The sequence below is a fragment of the Crocuta crocuta genome, unplaced genomic scaffold (genome assembly GCF_008692635.1).
Source record: "Crocuta crocuta isolate KB4526 unplaced genomic scaffold, BGI_CrCroc_1.0 scaffold97, whole genome shotgun sequence".
Lineage (NCBI taxonomy): Eukaryota > Metazoa > Chordata > Mammalia > Carnivora > Hyaenidae > Crocuta > Crocuta crocuta.
The window spans coordinates 3039852-3057303 of NW_027531999.1; the positions used below are offsets into that span (position 1 = coordinate 3039852).

The window sequence follows — 17452 nt, forward strand, 5'->3', positions numbered from 1 at the left end:
CTAACTGTTTTATGCCCAATGTGTACAGTGCTTGGCATATATTAGAATCTCAGTAAATATTTCAGAGTGAATCAAGTAAACATCCACTGCAAGCCAGGGAAACAAAGAAGCAGCAGGCACAAGGAAAGAGTGAAAAGCAGAGAGGGACAGGACTTCATACTCCTTGATTAGTTATTTCTTATTTTATAATGTGTTCTTTGTCACCCTGACCAGACAGCTAAGTTACATTTCTTTAAATCGAGCTCAGTTATTTTAAATGTGAAGACACGGTCTATGTGGCATTTAATTTAGTTTTTAGGTTACTTAGTGTTTATTAGGATCTCCTCACAATGTGAATTCTCAAATGGTGTTTTCTATCTTACTAATTCATTTTCAGATCCACAGCAAGAGTCTAATAATTTGTTGATATGCATGTAATTGTCCTTATTTTCCTTAGTTTCCATGATTGCCTTCAGGGTTGATAAAGTTATTGATTATAATAAACCAAAACACACATTTACCAATCACACATCCATTTGGCCTTAAAGATCCATATTAGCACTTGGTAGGATTTAATTCACTGTTGATGTTTGTTTATAAGGCTATGAAAACTCTAATGTAAAAAAATAAAGTCTATATACTCTGCTGAGGTTCACATAAACTCACTTTTTTATGTCTGTCTCAGGATGTTTAGATGAAGTAGAAGATAGATGATCTATTATTAAAACTCTAATAAATACATTTTGAACACAGAGTACTCTAAATTGTCTTTGAAGATTTGTTCTTTAGCGATTGTCTTCCTAAAAAGACATGACAGCCAGCAATAGTCAAAAATTGAACAGTGTAAAAGAAGCACATCATCAGATAAGCTACATTTGCTTACCAGAAATAGTTAAGATTTTTGTTTTCTTTTTCTATCAAGAATGATTGTATTGATGTTAATAAATTACAAAACTTTATTATTGCATTTGGAGTAGAGGAAATGATGAGTTATGAGATTCCCATATATTTCTCTAGTTCAGTGCAATGCAAACAGAAATGATATATATATATACTCTAATGGGTTTATGAATAATGAATGTGCTGCTGTATTTTTTATGATATGGTAATACAAAATTGAAAAATAATGTACTCGGAAGATTGCTGATGAGTTAATAACAAATGTGAATTTATTCTCACACATTCAGTGAGTGAAATTTTTATGTTATTTTATTCTAGACTTACTGTGAAATTTTTATTTGTAGCTTGTTAGGAAATCATTAAAGATTGATCTCCTCTCTTATTATTCTGTTCTGAAGCTATTCCAACGTCTTGATGATTTATTTGAACTTTCTTGAGACTTTGAGTGATACTAACAGTCACCATCTTTAGAACTAATTTCAGCCTAGGGAATAGGAAATTTAACTTAATTTAAATCAAGAACTGGTGTGTGTAACAAAAGAGCCCCTGAGGAAGGGTCATGTAAGCTGAGAACTGAATGATGACAGAGTAAAGCAGTTGCAAAGTGACAAAAAGAATAGCATGTTGGAGTATGTGGCATCCCTAAAGTCAAAAGAATCTCATATTGCCCTAGCAATGTGGAGATTACTGGTGATCTCCCTGCTGCCCACCTCTCCATACATCAGCACTGACTATTAACCAGATCGTCAGCCTTCTTCAACTTTCTTACCCTGATATTTGCAGAGAAGTCCCACAAGACATTGGCTTTCTCATACACACAGTTCTTTTCATTTTGTATAACGCATAGGAGAGAAAGAAGTCTCCTGCCCTGGCTCACTGGGGTCACGTGTTCTGGAGTCTCCGGTATCTCAGTTGCCATAGCTGTCAGCAGTGGTGACATCTGCCTGTGCCTGTATGAGGCTTCCAGGACTGATGCTGGTGCCATTGATACCTGCACCAAGGACACTGTTCTCTTATTGCTGCTGAGTCTCCTCATTGAGGACCCGTGTGCACGGACAAGCTGACTGAGCCCTCCGTGGGCTGAACTCTGCTCTGTACGTCACCGAAGAATGGGGATCTCTCTCCTGCCCTCCTTATGCCATTCTTGTGTGCTCCTTGGTTTTGTATGTGCCCAAAATTATGTTTTGTTTTGTTTTTCAGGCTTGCCTTCTCCAGAGTTCCATTTTGAGTCTAGACCTCCTCTTCCATTTCACTTGAGTCCATTGTCCTTAAATCCCTCTTTTGAGAACCAGTCTTCAATTTCCTTAGCAGAGTTTTCTTCCCAACAAGGTCCTTAGTCTCTCATGTAAATAGATACATAGTTCTTTCCAGGCCATAGATGTTCTAGTTATGCCAGATTTCCTGAATCCCCAGCTGGACACACCATGGTCATTCTCATGTTACTTCTATACTTTTGGCAGCTTATGTTTTTCAACAAACGTCTTTTACAAAAGGTTTTGGAATAATGTGATTACATGTGAATTTTGAAAATTCTGTGTTTGATTCCAGAATCTTCATTTAGTCCTTATGAAGTCACCTAGAGACAATGTATCTGATTAAACTAGCCATTCCCATCTCCCTCATCCCTCTAAACATTAACTAGTTCATTAGTAAGGAAATATAATTATCTTGTGATATATTATAGGAGTTGCTATGTCTATAAAATTCAGTGTAAATTGTAATTTAAGTAAAATGTCAGTAAAGTTCACCAAGAAACAAAGCCTCATTTTCCATACTAAGCAGAGTGAGTCTAGCCTTTGTTGCTTGCCTTCTGCAGAATGTACACATGGCATAATAGGACAATTGGATTTAGAATTAGAAGCCCTGGGTAAGAGGCCTACTTTTGCCACTTATTGGTTGTCATTTAAGTTTTTTGAATTTAAGTTTCCTTATCTGTGAAATAAGGCAAAACTATCTGGCCAGCTTAATGATAAAAATATAAAGAGTGGTAACATTTATTGAATGCGTACCAGGTTCCAGGCAGTGTGCTAAGCATGATAGAAGCTTTATCTCAATTAACCCCCCCAACAACCTCCAAGGAAGGTATTTAAGAAAATGACCTTGAACACAAAAACCTGCATGATGGTGTTTAGAGCAGCTTTATTCATAACTGCCCAAACTTGGAAGCAACATAGATATGCTTCAGTAGGTAAACAGATAAATAAATTTTGGTACAGCCAGACAATGGAATATTATTCAATGCTAAAAAGTGGGGGGGGGGGGGAAGACCAGNTGAAAGAAGCCAATGTGGGATTGGCTTCTATAATTCCAACTCTATGATATTCTGGAAAAGGCAAAACTATGGAGACAGTAAAGAGATCAGTGATTGCCAAGGGTTCTGGAAAAGGAAGGGTGAATAGATGGAGCACAGAAGATTTTTTAGAGCAAGGAAAATATCTTATGATACTGTAACAGTGGATATATATCATCATACATTTGTCCAAACCTATAGAATGTACAGCACCAAGAGTGAGCACGAATGTTAACTATGAACTTTAGGTGCCTATATGTGACAGTTTCATTCATTGTAACAAAAGTTCCACTCTGGTGCAGGATATTGATAATGGGGTGGGCTAGCATGTGTGAGGGCAGGAGGTTTATGGGAAACCTCTTTACCTTCCACTCAGTTTTGCTGAGAATCTAAAACTGCTCTAAAAATAAAAAAAAGTCTTAAAATAATACTGACCTGGATAGTGGCTAAGTAACTAGCCCAAAGTCATTTAGCTAGTAAGTAGAATAACCAGGCTTTATACTGAGACCATCTGACTCCAACAAGACCATCTGACATGTTGCACTTAACTGGTGTGCTATGCTGAATGGGAGATAATTTTCAAATGTACATGAGAGTGGTATCAACTCTGAAATCACTGTGGTTACTTTCCTCTGAGATATGTGGTTGAAGCCAGTCATTTCTCAAAAAAAGCAACTGCATTCTCTGTAACTGCCAACTGATATCATTTCCCAGATACATATGGTGATTTTAAATTAACAATGTAACATTTTATTCAAAAACCATTGCTCACAATTATTTTAATGCCTTAGTATCCCTTTAAGATTTTAACACATTTATATAGTTATAAAGTATACATACTTTGCATTATGTATATAAGTATACAACTTCACATTATGCTTATTTCACTGAATATTAGATTATGAACTTGTTTAATTTATTTATTCATTCAGAAGATATCACTGAGCTTCTTACATAAGCCAGGCATTGTCTAGTTTCTGTGAGTCAACAGTAAGCAAAACAGCCAATATTCCTGCTATCTTAAATAATACCTTCTAATACAGAGAGAATATTATATATCAATGATGGAAAGTGCTGAAGTAAAATAAATAAATAAATCAAGGTAAGGAGGCAGACAGTGACAAATAAACAAGGTGATAGTTTAAAATCGTCTGATTAGGGAAGGCATTTCCAAAAAGGCAGTGTTTGAGTAGATACCTACATGAAATGAGGGTATGAGCCCTGCATATATCTCAGGAGGAGTATTCCTAACAGTGAGGCAGTGCACACAAAGGCCCTGAGGTCAGAGAGAGCTTGCTGTGTTTAAAGAACACCAAGCAGATCAGAACAGAAGGAGTAAAATGCAGGGAAGATTGCTAGAAGATGCAGGCTGGGATGGGGATGAAAGGATGGAAAGAGGAAGAGAGGATGCTGTTAGGAAGAACAAGTAGGGCCTCTGGAGGGATTTCTAGGAAAGCAGTGATATCATCTAACTTATGGCTTAAAGGAGCACCTGGGTGGCTCAGTTGGTTAAGTGTCTGTCTCTTGATTTTGGCTTGGGTAATGTTCTCATGCATTGTTAGACCCTGCATTGGGCTGAGCATGGAACCTGTATGAGATTCTCTCTCTCCCTCTCTCTCTACCCCTCCCTCACTCCCTCCCTCCCTTTCTTTCTCTCTGTGTGTGTATGTGTGTGTGTGTATCTTCTTCCCCCTTCTCAATAAATACATAAACTTAAAAAATTTACCCCGGCTTTGTGCAGAAAATAAACTACAGAGCATAGAATAGAAGCAGAGACCAGTTAGGAGACTACTGTCATAGCCCAAGTGACAGATGATGGGAGTTAGGGTGGCAATGACAGAGGTGGTGAGAAGTGATCTTCTGAATATTGTTCAAAGGTAGAGCTGATTGGATTTGCCAGCTGTTGTGAGTCATGGGAGAAAGGAGGCAAAAATGATGCCTGGCTTTTAACCTGAGCACACAGAAGGTTGGAGTTACTAGTTATGGAGAAGAAGAAAATTAAGGGAGGAACAGATTTCAGGTGGAGGTTGGTAGGATAGGAATCAAGAGTTCAATGTAGACAAGATCCAGTTAGTCATTGTTTGTGCTGGTCTTAGTCTATCAATAACCAAGGTTGTGGTTGAACTGGCCCTTATTCTTATTATGATTGCAAGATGCCCTTCAATGATAACCATCAGGGAAGTTTGAAAAAATAAAGGTTTATTACTTACAGGACCTGGAAATTGCACAACACACCCGGAGCCACACAGCAATCTCATCATGGGGAGAGAGAGAGCACGAGCATGCACCTAGGGTTCNGAAACATATGAATGGGAAGAGAAAAATAAGTGGCCCAAATGATCAGTTATTTAAATCAACCAAGATCTCTAAAACAAAGGAATCCCAGGAGGGGTAGGCAGCCTACCTCTTTATCTAGTTGTGTGGCTAGTGATGTGTTCATTGGAGTTTGCCATCTTCATAGTGGATGCCTTCTTTGAAGTGGATCCCTCTTTGAAGTGGATGTATCAACAATCACAACTTAAGTCAGGCACATGCATTGCAAGAAAAAGAAAAAGAAAAAAAAAACACTGTCAGAGCTTATGCTACCATTATCCAAGTGGATATGTCAAGTATCCAGCTGGATTTACAAGTCTTGCATTCTGAGAATGAAGTCCTGGTTAATTTCAGACTGTAGTTTAGAAAAAAAAAAAAAAGGAAGAGATGAAGAATTGGGCACATAAACATTCAACATAGAAAGGCCAGGAAATTAAAAAAAAAAAAAAAGTGACTGGTGAATGAGAAACAAAACCAAGGTGTGGCCTCCAGGAAGCCTGGTGAGGAAAAAGTATCATAGAAGGGATCATCTATGTCAAAGGCTCCTGGCAGATCAAGCAAGATGAAGACTGAGGCCACTGGATGTAGCTATAATGGTTTAGTATAACAGGAGCTGATACAGGAGAATGACAGATGGGATTGAGGAATTGGAAACAATAAATAACAGACAATTCTAGAGACCTCTGTTTGAAAGAAGGGTGAGAAAAAGGGATGAAGGCCAGACAAGGAGATCTTTTGGCTTGTTTGGCTTTTGTTTTAACCTAAGAAATATTACAGCACGTTTGTAAGCAGATTGGAAAGACCCGGTAGAGGGACACCTGGGTGGCTCAGATGGTTAACCTTCTGGCTTTGGTTCAGGTCATGATGTCATGGTTCATGGGTTCAAGCCCCACATAGGGGTCTTTGGTGTCAGTGCAGAGCCAGCTTGGGATCCTCTGTCTTCCACTCTCTCTGCCCCTCTGCTGCACACATGTGTGCACTCTCTCTCAAAAATAAACGTAAAAAAAAGAAGAAGAAAGAAAGACTCAGTAGAGAGGGTCAACTAATGATGCAGGAAAGGGAGAGACAATTACACAATTAACCTCCCTTTGATGTACCATAACAAACTTACCATTTTGCAATGATGTTCATTTAAGTTGCTTCTGATTTTTTACTATAATACTGCAAAGAAAACCTTTGTGTCCATTTATTTTTATTCACTGAAATCACCTCCTTAAGGTAAATATGCATGTGGGGGATTACTGGATCAAAGATCATGAACCTTTTTAAGACTCTTGACAGTGCCCTATTCCTTTAAAAAAATCAATTTACCATGCCACCAGTAATGTATAAATGATTTTTATTGCAACCTTGCTAGTTATGCCATATATCTTGAGGCCATAGTTCAAGGAATCCCAATAGTATTTCAATTGCCCTTATTCTAATAGACTGATAGTTCCTTAAAGACATAGATAATGTCTTAATTATCTTTATTCCATTCTTTTTTTCAGACCAAATATTTAACTACTAATAATAATTACAACAGTCATTTATCTGAAATCCCTCTGTGTTAAATCATAATGGTGTGCATATGGTGAAGTGGAAAAAAAACCACCAATTATGGAATCAGACCAACCAGATTCATTATGTGGGCTTTGGTTAAATCACTTTAGATTCCCCATTGGTAAAAAGATTAATAATACACTAAGTGTTATGTGGAAACTAATTTGACAATAAACTATTTGTAAAAAAATAAATAAATAAATAAATAAATAAATAAATAAAAGATTAATAATAATGCCTGCTTTCTAAATTGTGATGAAGGTTGAAATATCTGTAAATTCCATAGCACAGTATATTTTAGAGGAAATTAGAAAAACTTTTTCATGCAAATACCTTGTAAACATATCATTTTTTCAAGACAGAAAGAAAAGAAAATCTTTCATGCGACACACCTTGTCTGTAGTCCACAAAGTTCTCACCTTATAGTTTTGTTAATTACCATTAAAAAAAATCCCCGTGAATTTCAATTCTAGTAAACTGTCGAAACAGCAAGCACCTGGGGTATCTCTTGGGAAAGCACAGGCTGCTACAGTAGGCCAGGGATCAGCACTGTCTCTAGAAATAGTACCAGGCAGTTACCTCCAGGTGACTAAATGAGGCTTCGTCTCAGCACACAAGCTTAGAACGCTTTATGATTAGCCCGGCTTGCTATGGTGAGGAAATAACATAAAGAGCACAAATGGAAGTCAAACTCATCACAACATCCAGTCACTTTTCAAACAGGTAAGAGAATCTTTCGTGACATTAATGGTGTGAGGTTAGGAGGGTAAATATTGAGATTTCTGTCTGTATCTGTTCGGGTGGCTGTATATGAGTGAGTCAGCAGAGAATCTTTGTGATATCTAGGGAAATGTCTTTAGCCTCAAAGTTGGAAATTAACAGAAAATGCTATGCAATTATTCAGCATTTCTAAATAAAGACCCTACCGCGATCATAAGAAGTTTCTCATAAAATTTGTATCCATCCTAAAGAGAATGGAATTAAAAATACATCCACTTGGACAGAACTGGAAAATACATAAAAGATACTGAGTGGAGCAGATATTTTCTTATGTAGTTCCCACAACTGACATTGCAGAAAGGATGACCTAGCTTGCATTTATAATCACTAGAAAAAGAAAAGTTAAATGGACCAAGTCACTAAATCTAGATGTTTTTTATTGCATCTTGGGAATGCTGCCTTTCCACAGTGACTTCACTAAAAGACTAGTCAGTATCTTCCATTGTAATCGGATGTGGGGGACCAATGAATGAAAGTCAGTGACATGACACATCCCTGGTCCAATTCCCAACCAGGGACCTCAGCTTTGTTGTTTTCCACCAGTAAACCAGGAACTGTATTATGAAAACTTGTCTGCCCTCATAAGAATTATGGCTCTCATTAAAAATTATGTATGAATTCATTAGTTAATCTGTACAGTGCTATCCTCAGATTTAAAACCTCACAGAACATTTAGTTCACTTAAGTTTATTTCAAAAATATGTATTGAATTTAGAATTTAGTTTGCGTGTTTAATAATATAGTGGTTCTGGTGTTGGTACAAAGTTAAGGAAATTCTGATTTTATCTACGTTCCATGATGATGAATAACCATGTCAAAAAATACTGCATCTGGAGTTTCAATTCATCTTAATAATAAAATTGGTCTAACTTCCTGTCTAATTCAGTATTGCAGAAAACAGTCATCAAGATGGCCCAAATATATCATTTGATTCAAGAAGTCAATTTCTATTTGCCATAAAATATAGAGTTGTCAGATTTCCCTTTTTTTTAGTATGTCTCCTATGTGACACTTGAGCAGATAATAATCCCAAATGATGGCTTGACAATAATTTCAAATTAGGATTTGGGGTTTAGAAGCAAGATTTTAGGCTTAAAAGAAACAAAAAATGTTAGTGATTTTCTAGTGCATAGATACTTTTTAATGTGAGGAGGACTAGTGTGTTTAAATCTGTCATTTCATAGAATTTAAAGTCTTAAAGAAGACATAGGTTTTTAGTGTTATATACCAAAGCATCTTCCCTGACAGTTTCCACAGTCTTAAATTTATTTTTTTAATTGCTAGGGTGAATTACTCAGATGACAATTGATGCTGGGTTGTGTTGTATGAAATTAGACATTTCTAAATTTAGCTATAACAGGAGAAATAAGTTATATATAACCTCCTTTGTTTTTCTTATCAATCCATGCACTTGTATTTAAAATTTTAATAATTAGACCAGATATAACAATCCTAATAAGTACCATGGCCCCAATCATATTAAAAGAAAAAAGTAAAGAGTATTACAGAAAATACTGGAAAAGATAACATGAAATTCGCTGGGTCACGCTGTGTATTACAGTTATGCTGCAGACAACATCACTTAGAGTCTTTCTTTTATAGAATTGATATGGTTCTTGGGGTGCTAACAACTAAAATAATACCTTGTGGAAAATTATACACTTACTATTATTTTGCCATCTCTTTCTGCAGATGAAAAAAACCCCACAAGAACATTGACTAAATCTTGTCCCATGTTCTGTCTTTATTCATTTGTACTTATGCAGAAAATATGTTAATTCCCCCTGTGACAGAAATATCAAGATTACTGAGAATAAAAGTTGAAAGGACACTAAATCATAGAGTTCTTATTTGCATCTCAAAAACACATGCCAATAAACCTCGTTTCATTTTAGCATGTTTCTTGGAGAATTATGTAGTTCACCAGAAGAGCAAAAAACAGAATGCTATTACAGTCATTGAAGTAGAACATAAACTACTTCACGGAGGGAATGGAAATAAAAGAAAATTTATAACATCCTTCCATGGACGTTAGCCTCCAAACCACCCTTGCGATCAGACTGACTCTTCAGAGCCCGTGTGGTCTCCCTGGTGGCTCAAAGCTCAAGCATTTGCATAAGAAAACTTGAGAGTCCCGAAAGAATATATTTCTGTTGATTGAATATAAGCACATATAAATCAAAGAAAACCATGTCTCTATTTTTCCCACATTGGGAATAAAGCACCCATTGGCCTGTGAGGATTGCTAATTGCTTCCTTTTTTAAAGTAGCATTTATATATTTGATGGTTTTGGATAATCTCAGTTTCTGATTAGCAAACAGCTTGGAGAGTGAACGATTATTATTTTGTCCCTGGACATCTACTTCCAAGCATCCCTAACTGCCACTTAGAAGTTAGTTTGGTCTCAGTTCTTACTGGAAACAGTGGTCAGATGTCCCCTCTGTCCTTTCACAAAAGCTGCATGAGTGTCACAGTCATGGCTGTGATGATTACAGTTTTGTCATCTTGACGGGGCTGGATGTAGAACCTGAATTCGTCTGACCTGGTTTTCCAGGCAACATTTGCCTGAGCATTGGGCTTTTGTTCACACAGGGTTTCTGCCTGGCCCCGATTCCAACCATTTTCAACTCAAGCTTTTGGCTGCTGTGTTCTGCCTCCAGCATGAGAAATGGTGAAGGAAGGCGGGGGTGGGGGTGGGGGATGGAAGTCATAGGGTTGGGAAGGTGGGGGATGAAAGAGAACACAGGAATAAAAATAATGGAGAAGTAACATTCAGTACAAGATAGAAAACATAATCAGGGGAGATGAATGTGGAAATTTCTGTTGGCTTGGACATATAATAATGAGACTTGAAAACTCTGTTGAAAGCAGTAACTTGCTATTATGTTTGTTTACTGTACTCAGGATAATATCTATTTGTGGTTAAATCGTGATTTTTCTCCTGTCTCTAAAGAACTTCGTATTAAACCTCTGTTTTCTTCTGTTTCATCCATAGATGTTTGTAACTTTTATAAAAATATTTTTATAAGTATAAATAGACATGATTTCACAAGATATGGGAATGGTAGCATCATAAAAGTAGTGTTATTTTATAATATATGGAAGCCTTATCTCCTCCAGTGAATTTGTAAGTAGAAAAGTCAAGACTTGCACCAATTCATGATTTTAAGAATATTTTACTATAAGAATGGGGGTTTACTTCAAACCATACAGAATTTAAAGTTTTCAGAACAGTATATAAAATTTCTGTGCTTAATTGCTAAATTTTAGGAGTCTTCAAAGGCAACAGAGAGGTTTTTTATAAGAATCTTACTAGGGGATGTGAAAGGGAACACTAATTAAGAGGTAATACTAAAATAGAATAGAGAGATTAATGAAATGAAGAAAAACCTATGTCATAAAAAGCTTTTTAAATGAGTAGGACAAAGGCTTCTAATCTAAATCACTTAATTTGACTGTTTCAAAATTATTATTTAATTTTTAGTAGAGAGAAAAAAGAAAAGGATGATGAATATAAATTCTATATCTATAAATATATAATTTAATTTAATTCAATATCTATAAAGGGCCTTCTGTGTGATTTGGGATTGGGGTTGACTGTTCACATGGCCATGGTTTACAAAAGTGAAGTAGGGAGAAAATGGAAGCAGAGATTCTGAAATCAAAAAAATCCATATTAAAATGTGCCATTTTAACTTTAAACCTCTGATATATATTCTCTCCAAAAATTATGTCACTTTGGAAAAACAAATTGTTTTGACCATTGCTTTTTCTTCTGACCTAGATTTCCTGATTGACTTTGGCTACAGCTCATGATAGCTGAAACAATCAGTAAATGCAAACACTGGAAATCCAATCCGGCCACTTCTTCATTTCTTGATATTATTACTGTTCCAGGAAATAAATAAAGAACTGTCATTTAATCAACAAAGTTGTTACTCAATTTAATTAATGGTTCTTAACATTGATATATAGTAAATTCATAGTTTTTTAAACATTTTTTAACGTTTATTTATTTTTGAGAGACAGAGCATGAGCAGGGGAGGGGCAGAGACTGAGGGAGACATAAAATTGAAGCGGGCTCTGAGCTGTCAGCACAGAACCCGACATGGGGCTTAAACTCACAAACCGCAAGATCATGACCTGAGCTGAAGTCAGACGCCCAACCAACTGAGCCACCCAGGCGGCACCCCCAATAAATTCATATCTTTAAGCCAGGTTATGGAGCACCTTTTATCTGTCAGTTTTAGCTGGTTTTTATCTAATAACTAATGTGATCTTCAGAAGCCCCATGAAGGGGCACAGTTATCATCCCCATTGGGCAGATGATGAAACCGAAGCTCAGAGAGAAGTAATAATTTGACCAAGGCCCAGGATTAAATCCAAATCTGTCTTATTCCCTAATGATAGTCTGACCTATTATATTTTCGTGTGGCAAAGTTGTTTTTATTTGGTATTTACTCACTTACCTGAAACTTCCAAACACACAAGCACAATTGAAGTGGTGTTCAGTCTTCCTAGTAATTAGAAAACAGAGTAGGCCAAAACTTTTCAATGTGTGAGCTCATAATTCGAGAACCTCCTAAGTATCTCCCTTTTCCACCAGGTCTTACCTTTCTAAATAGGAAATGTAGATACCTTTTCTCACTCACTACCAATACTCATTCAGCTCCTTCAAGAATCTTTTCATTGATTAGCTCATCAATTGATTTAGCTGCCTATAACTACAACAGAGCAAGGATGTGAGAAATGCACGAAGCCAACATTGCAGTTGTTTTCCAGATGTCTCAAAGCATTACTCTGGCCCAAACTCTAGTATCTACTGTATCTAATGTAAAAGGGGTAGCTCATCACAGTGTAGGATCTTAAGAAGCAAGATCTTAAGTCATCTGACATGCTGTTGTTGTGACATAAAGGTCAAAGTTCTTACTATCTGGAGAAAGCGATTTTTCTATCTATTTACCATTTCATCTTTCTCCTTCTGTTCTCAACATAAACTGGTCCTTGGGTTCTGTTGGCTTTTCATTACATACTCACTCGTAACTGCCTAAGATCTCAATCTACACTACTAACATGCTGATTTTGGATTATGAGTTATCAACTTTTACTAACCCTTAATAACTCATTAAATGACCTTTAGGGGGAAAGAAAAATCTATGGAATTGTATATCATGAACCCATATTTCTACACAGTGACCCAGTACTTTCGACTGGGCTCCAACAAAGACTCAATTGGCCTCCCAGTGCATCGTGGACCACATTTTGAGACCCATGACCTGAAAGCCACCAGTTATTCCTCATCAACAAGTCCAACAACTGTTTATTGGTCCACATTTTCCTTAATCTCCAGCAGCATCTGGCAGTGCTGGCAACCCTCTTTTAGACTCTCCTCGTCAGGGTGCCTGGGCAGCTCAGTTGGTTAGGCCTTCGATTTCGGCTCTGGTCATGATCTCATGGTTCATGAGTTCGAGCCTCATGTCAGGCTCTGAGCCTGCTTCAGAGTCTGTGTCTTCCTCTCTCTCTGCTCTTCCCCAGCTTGCACTCTGTCTCTTGCTCTGTCTCAAAATAAACAAACATTTAAAAAGAAAGAAAGAAACTCTCCCTCCTGACTTCCATAACACCATATTCATGATTTTCCTCTGATCTTTCTCTGGAGATATCTATGCTGAAATCAAGACCAACCAGAAAAATTTTAGAGCCTTTTTGCCTTTTTCTAGGAATTGGGGGTGTGTAATGTCTGACCTTGTAGTGCTACTGCTGATGTTAGAGGAGGCCGAGAAATAGCATCCTTCTAGCATGCCACGAGGAAACAGCCTGTGGAGATTAAAATGTAGCTTTGTTGTTGATAGAGCTGCTGGAGATATGACTTAGGAGCATGATAACAATATACTTCTATGACTGCCTCTCCATCTTGGACAAATTTATCGACTAGTCACAGGAATACCAGCCAACTGTGGCATCCCCTAAAGAGACAGAGCTTTTACAACTTTATCACTTGCACAGAGAAGACCAGATGATATTCTCTTTACAGACAAGCAGACCGCAAAAGGAAAGCACAGAGCCCACATGCCCCAGTATCTCATTCCAAATGCACCAATTATGCAAGCCATTTCCCCTCTGCCTGGAAGACTGAGGAGGGGAAGAACTCAGGAATATTACCGTATTTGGGCTGCCACCACACAGAATAAAAACATCAAGGATGGGGAATAAGTGTTTCCTCCTAACATTATGGAGAGAAGAAAGCTATAGAAAGGCGATAGTTAACAGCATCACATTAAAATGGATAGACATTTGTATGATCCATATGGGTATATCTAATATATACACATGTATAGTGCATTATGTTGTATTGCTTATATGTCAGAAAAAAACTGACACTAAAATACCACAATTTTTATTTCAGGGTAATGGGGCACAGTGTTATGAATAATATTTGCTTCTTTTTCTAATTCTTTGTGTTGTCTAAATGTTCTATCATGAGTATATTTAATTCTTGTCATTAGAAAGATAAACTTGAAAACTCTCAAATTAGCCACAAAAAATAGAACACTAACACTGAGTTTTGAATTCCCATTTACAACCAATATGCCACACAACTCGGGAAAAATTATATTGATTTTGCCTATGAGAAGCAAGCTTTAGAAAGTTGACAAGATGAGGGGTGCCTGGGGGCTCAGTCAGCTAAGCGTCCAACTTCAGCTCAGCTGGTGAGTTCACCATTGGTGAGTTTGAGCCCCACATCAGGCTCTCTGCTGACAGTTCAGAGCCCCCTTCAGATCCTCTGTCCTTCTCTCTCTCCGCCCCTCCCCTGCTTGTGCCCTCTCTCTTTCTCTCTCAAAAATAAATACACATTTTTAAAAATTCTTTTAAAAAAGAAAGAAATTTGATAAGATGGAATAAACTGATGTTTTCTGAAAGATAGGATAGTGAAACAGAGACATATTCATTACAAATCAAATATAAATTGTGTTAAATCAGTTATGTGTGTTTTGAATGAGTAGGCATTTCAGGTGAACTACTTAACCAGATATAATCCCCTCAAGAGTAATGCCCTGGTTTTGGAACCCTTTCTATGCCTACCATGGAACCCAGATTTTTCCAATTAGTAACAACACACTGATTATAATGACTCATGTATTCTTTCATGCCTCAAAGTTGGGTTTTTTGGTTTTGTTTTGTTTTTTTATCCTATGTGCCAGGCACTGTTCCAGGTCCTGGGGATACAGCAGAGAGCCATACTGACAAGGTCCCACATCAGTGGAGCTCACATTTTAGTAAGGGAAGAAATAAAAGAAACTGTCAGGTAGTGATATCCATACAATGATATTGAACGACACCCCTAGGGGCAGGCAGATGCCAATGCCATGAGGTAAAAATGAGGAAGGCTTGTTTGAGGAACTGGCTTGAGGAAGGGATATGAGCTGAGGCTCAGAAGGAACAGGAGCCAGATACAGTAGGGCCTTGGAAGCCTTAATTGAATTTACCCCTAAAAGTGATAGAAAGTTGGGAGTATTTTAACAGAAGCTGAACTCTTAGGAAAAAATAGACTTAAAAATGGATACAAAAGACAGAGAAACTATAAACAAAAGTTTGCTGTCACTTGTCTAAAACAGTGAAGAGAAAACATATCTTGCCTGGGGCATCACAAAGAGTGAGCCGGCAGAAGTCAGAAGATAAAAGAAGACATATTACAGAAATCAAAACCGCATTAGCAACAAAAGAGGTAGAACAGATTCTGCTGAAAGCATACGCCTGAGCAAATTTCAATTGAATAAAGATATACAAATGGTAAGAGAAAATAAGTACACAAAATAAAGTAGTTAGAAAGACAAAAAATATATATAATTGCAAGATTTGTGTCCTTGAAGATGAACTAAAAAATATGTCGAAGAAAAATCATTCAAATATGTAAGAGGAGAAAATACTTCTCAAATCAAGACTGTGAATTTGTAGACTTCAAGGGCATAGCTGGCTCCAGGAACTATCAACCCAAGGAGCTATCCATATGAATATGTTTAACTTGAAAGATGATGACTCCTGTGAGATTTCAGACAAAAACAGCAGAGCAGAGTATCTACAAGACAAGCTAGCCTCAAGCCAAGGTATTTTTCATGGCACCTTTCAATACCAGAAGGTATTGGAATAATAGCAGAGTTCAAAGGCAAAAATCAAAAATAAAGATTGAATCAAGAATTTATTATCCAACCAAGTTGTTTAATTAATCCAACCAATTTACTGTTACAAGCACCACGTACATTCTTAAACATATGATGCCTCAGGAAATATAGCACTCATGAACCCTGTGTGAAAGGAGCTATTAGGTAATGAAGTCCAGCAAACTAAGAGATATATCAGACTAAAGAACTCAGGAATAGTGACACTCCTATCTAAAAAGGTTGATCATGAACACTGAACCCATTTGAATATTTAACTAACACTATAGGACTTTAAAAATTATAATTACAGGACATATTCATCAGTGTAAATAATGCTAACACAACCCAGTATCTGAGTGACTGAATACAATATAAGTTTATGCTTGATGCATGTCATTGTTTAATCAGTGGTATCAGGCAGGGCCTCTGCGTCGTACAGTGTTTTGGGGTCCCAGGTAAACCCCTTTGTGTGGTTCCACCATTTTCACAGTCTGAGAGTTACCCTGAACCATCCAGCTTGTAGACAGAGAAGAGAGTAAGCTAGAGAAGGCACCCTCATTCTTTACCGGCTCAGACTGAAAATATCACCTTACTTTCATTTATAATCATTGGTGAGAACTATCACATGGCTTCACCTAGATGTCAATGTGCTGAGTTTCCAGGAGGAGGCAATAGGCTGGATGAATGTACTCTCTATTACACAGAGTATAATGAAGTTTCTAAAACATAATATAAAAATAATAATATAATTCTAAAAACTGAGAGGTGATCACGAGAATTCGTGGGAAGGGATGTACCTTTTGTTTATTTTTCATAGCAGGCAGTTAATAAATACTTTCTAAAGTTTATTAATCAAGAAACAAAAGTTTAAACATATTATCTTATAATATTTAGTACTATAAATATAGACACTGGAAGAAAAACATGTAGAACAACAGCAACAACAACAAAAACCCAGACCGTGTTGCAAAATATAGAAAATTAAGGAAAAATAAAAACAGATTTAAAAAGATAAAATAAAATAATAAAACACATCGAGGTCTGTTAAAGAGAGAAAGTCAGAAATAATTAGATAAGAATCTAAACATGATATTTGATTATAGTATATGTTATAAATATATCCCAGATATATTAATAAGTGAAAAAACTGGTTATGGAATGATATGTGTTTTTTATTTGTACTTAATAGTGATATATATGATATGTAATATATACATGTTATTTTTATATAATATATGTATAGAAAGTATTTGAAAGATACACAGGAAGTAGTGTTATTTCTGGATATTGAAAGGACAAGCATGTTTTCACTTTTTACTATGTATCTTTCGGTACCTTCATTTTTTTATAATAAGTATGAATTTTTTATTATAAATATTTAAACAAAACATAACTTAAGTCCAACATGGAATACTCATGGAGAACTGAAAGATACAAACAAGAGGAGGAGGAAGACAAGGTTGTGGAAGGCTGACAGAAAGGTCTTTGAGC

The 17452-nt window shown here is 36.6% G+C and overlaps 1 protein-coding gene across 1 annotated transcript in view; it reads left to right on the forward strand.

Moving 5' to 3' along the window:
- The window catches only part of LOC144240846 (receptor-type tyrosine-protein phosphatase R-like), a 100261-nt gene extending 88610 nt beyond the window's left edge, over window positions 1-11651 (forward strand). The window contains exon 4 of the mRNA XM_077775264.1: window positions 11590-11651. Within this exon, the coding sequence (XP_077631390.1) occupies window positions 11590-11598 (9 nt within the window). The 3' untranslated portion in view covers window positions 11599-11651. The remainder of the gene's footprint in view (window positions 1-11589) is intronic.
- Window positions 11652-17452: the final 5801 nt, after the last annotated feature.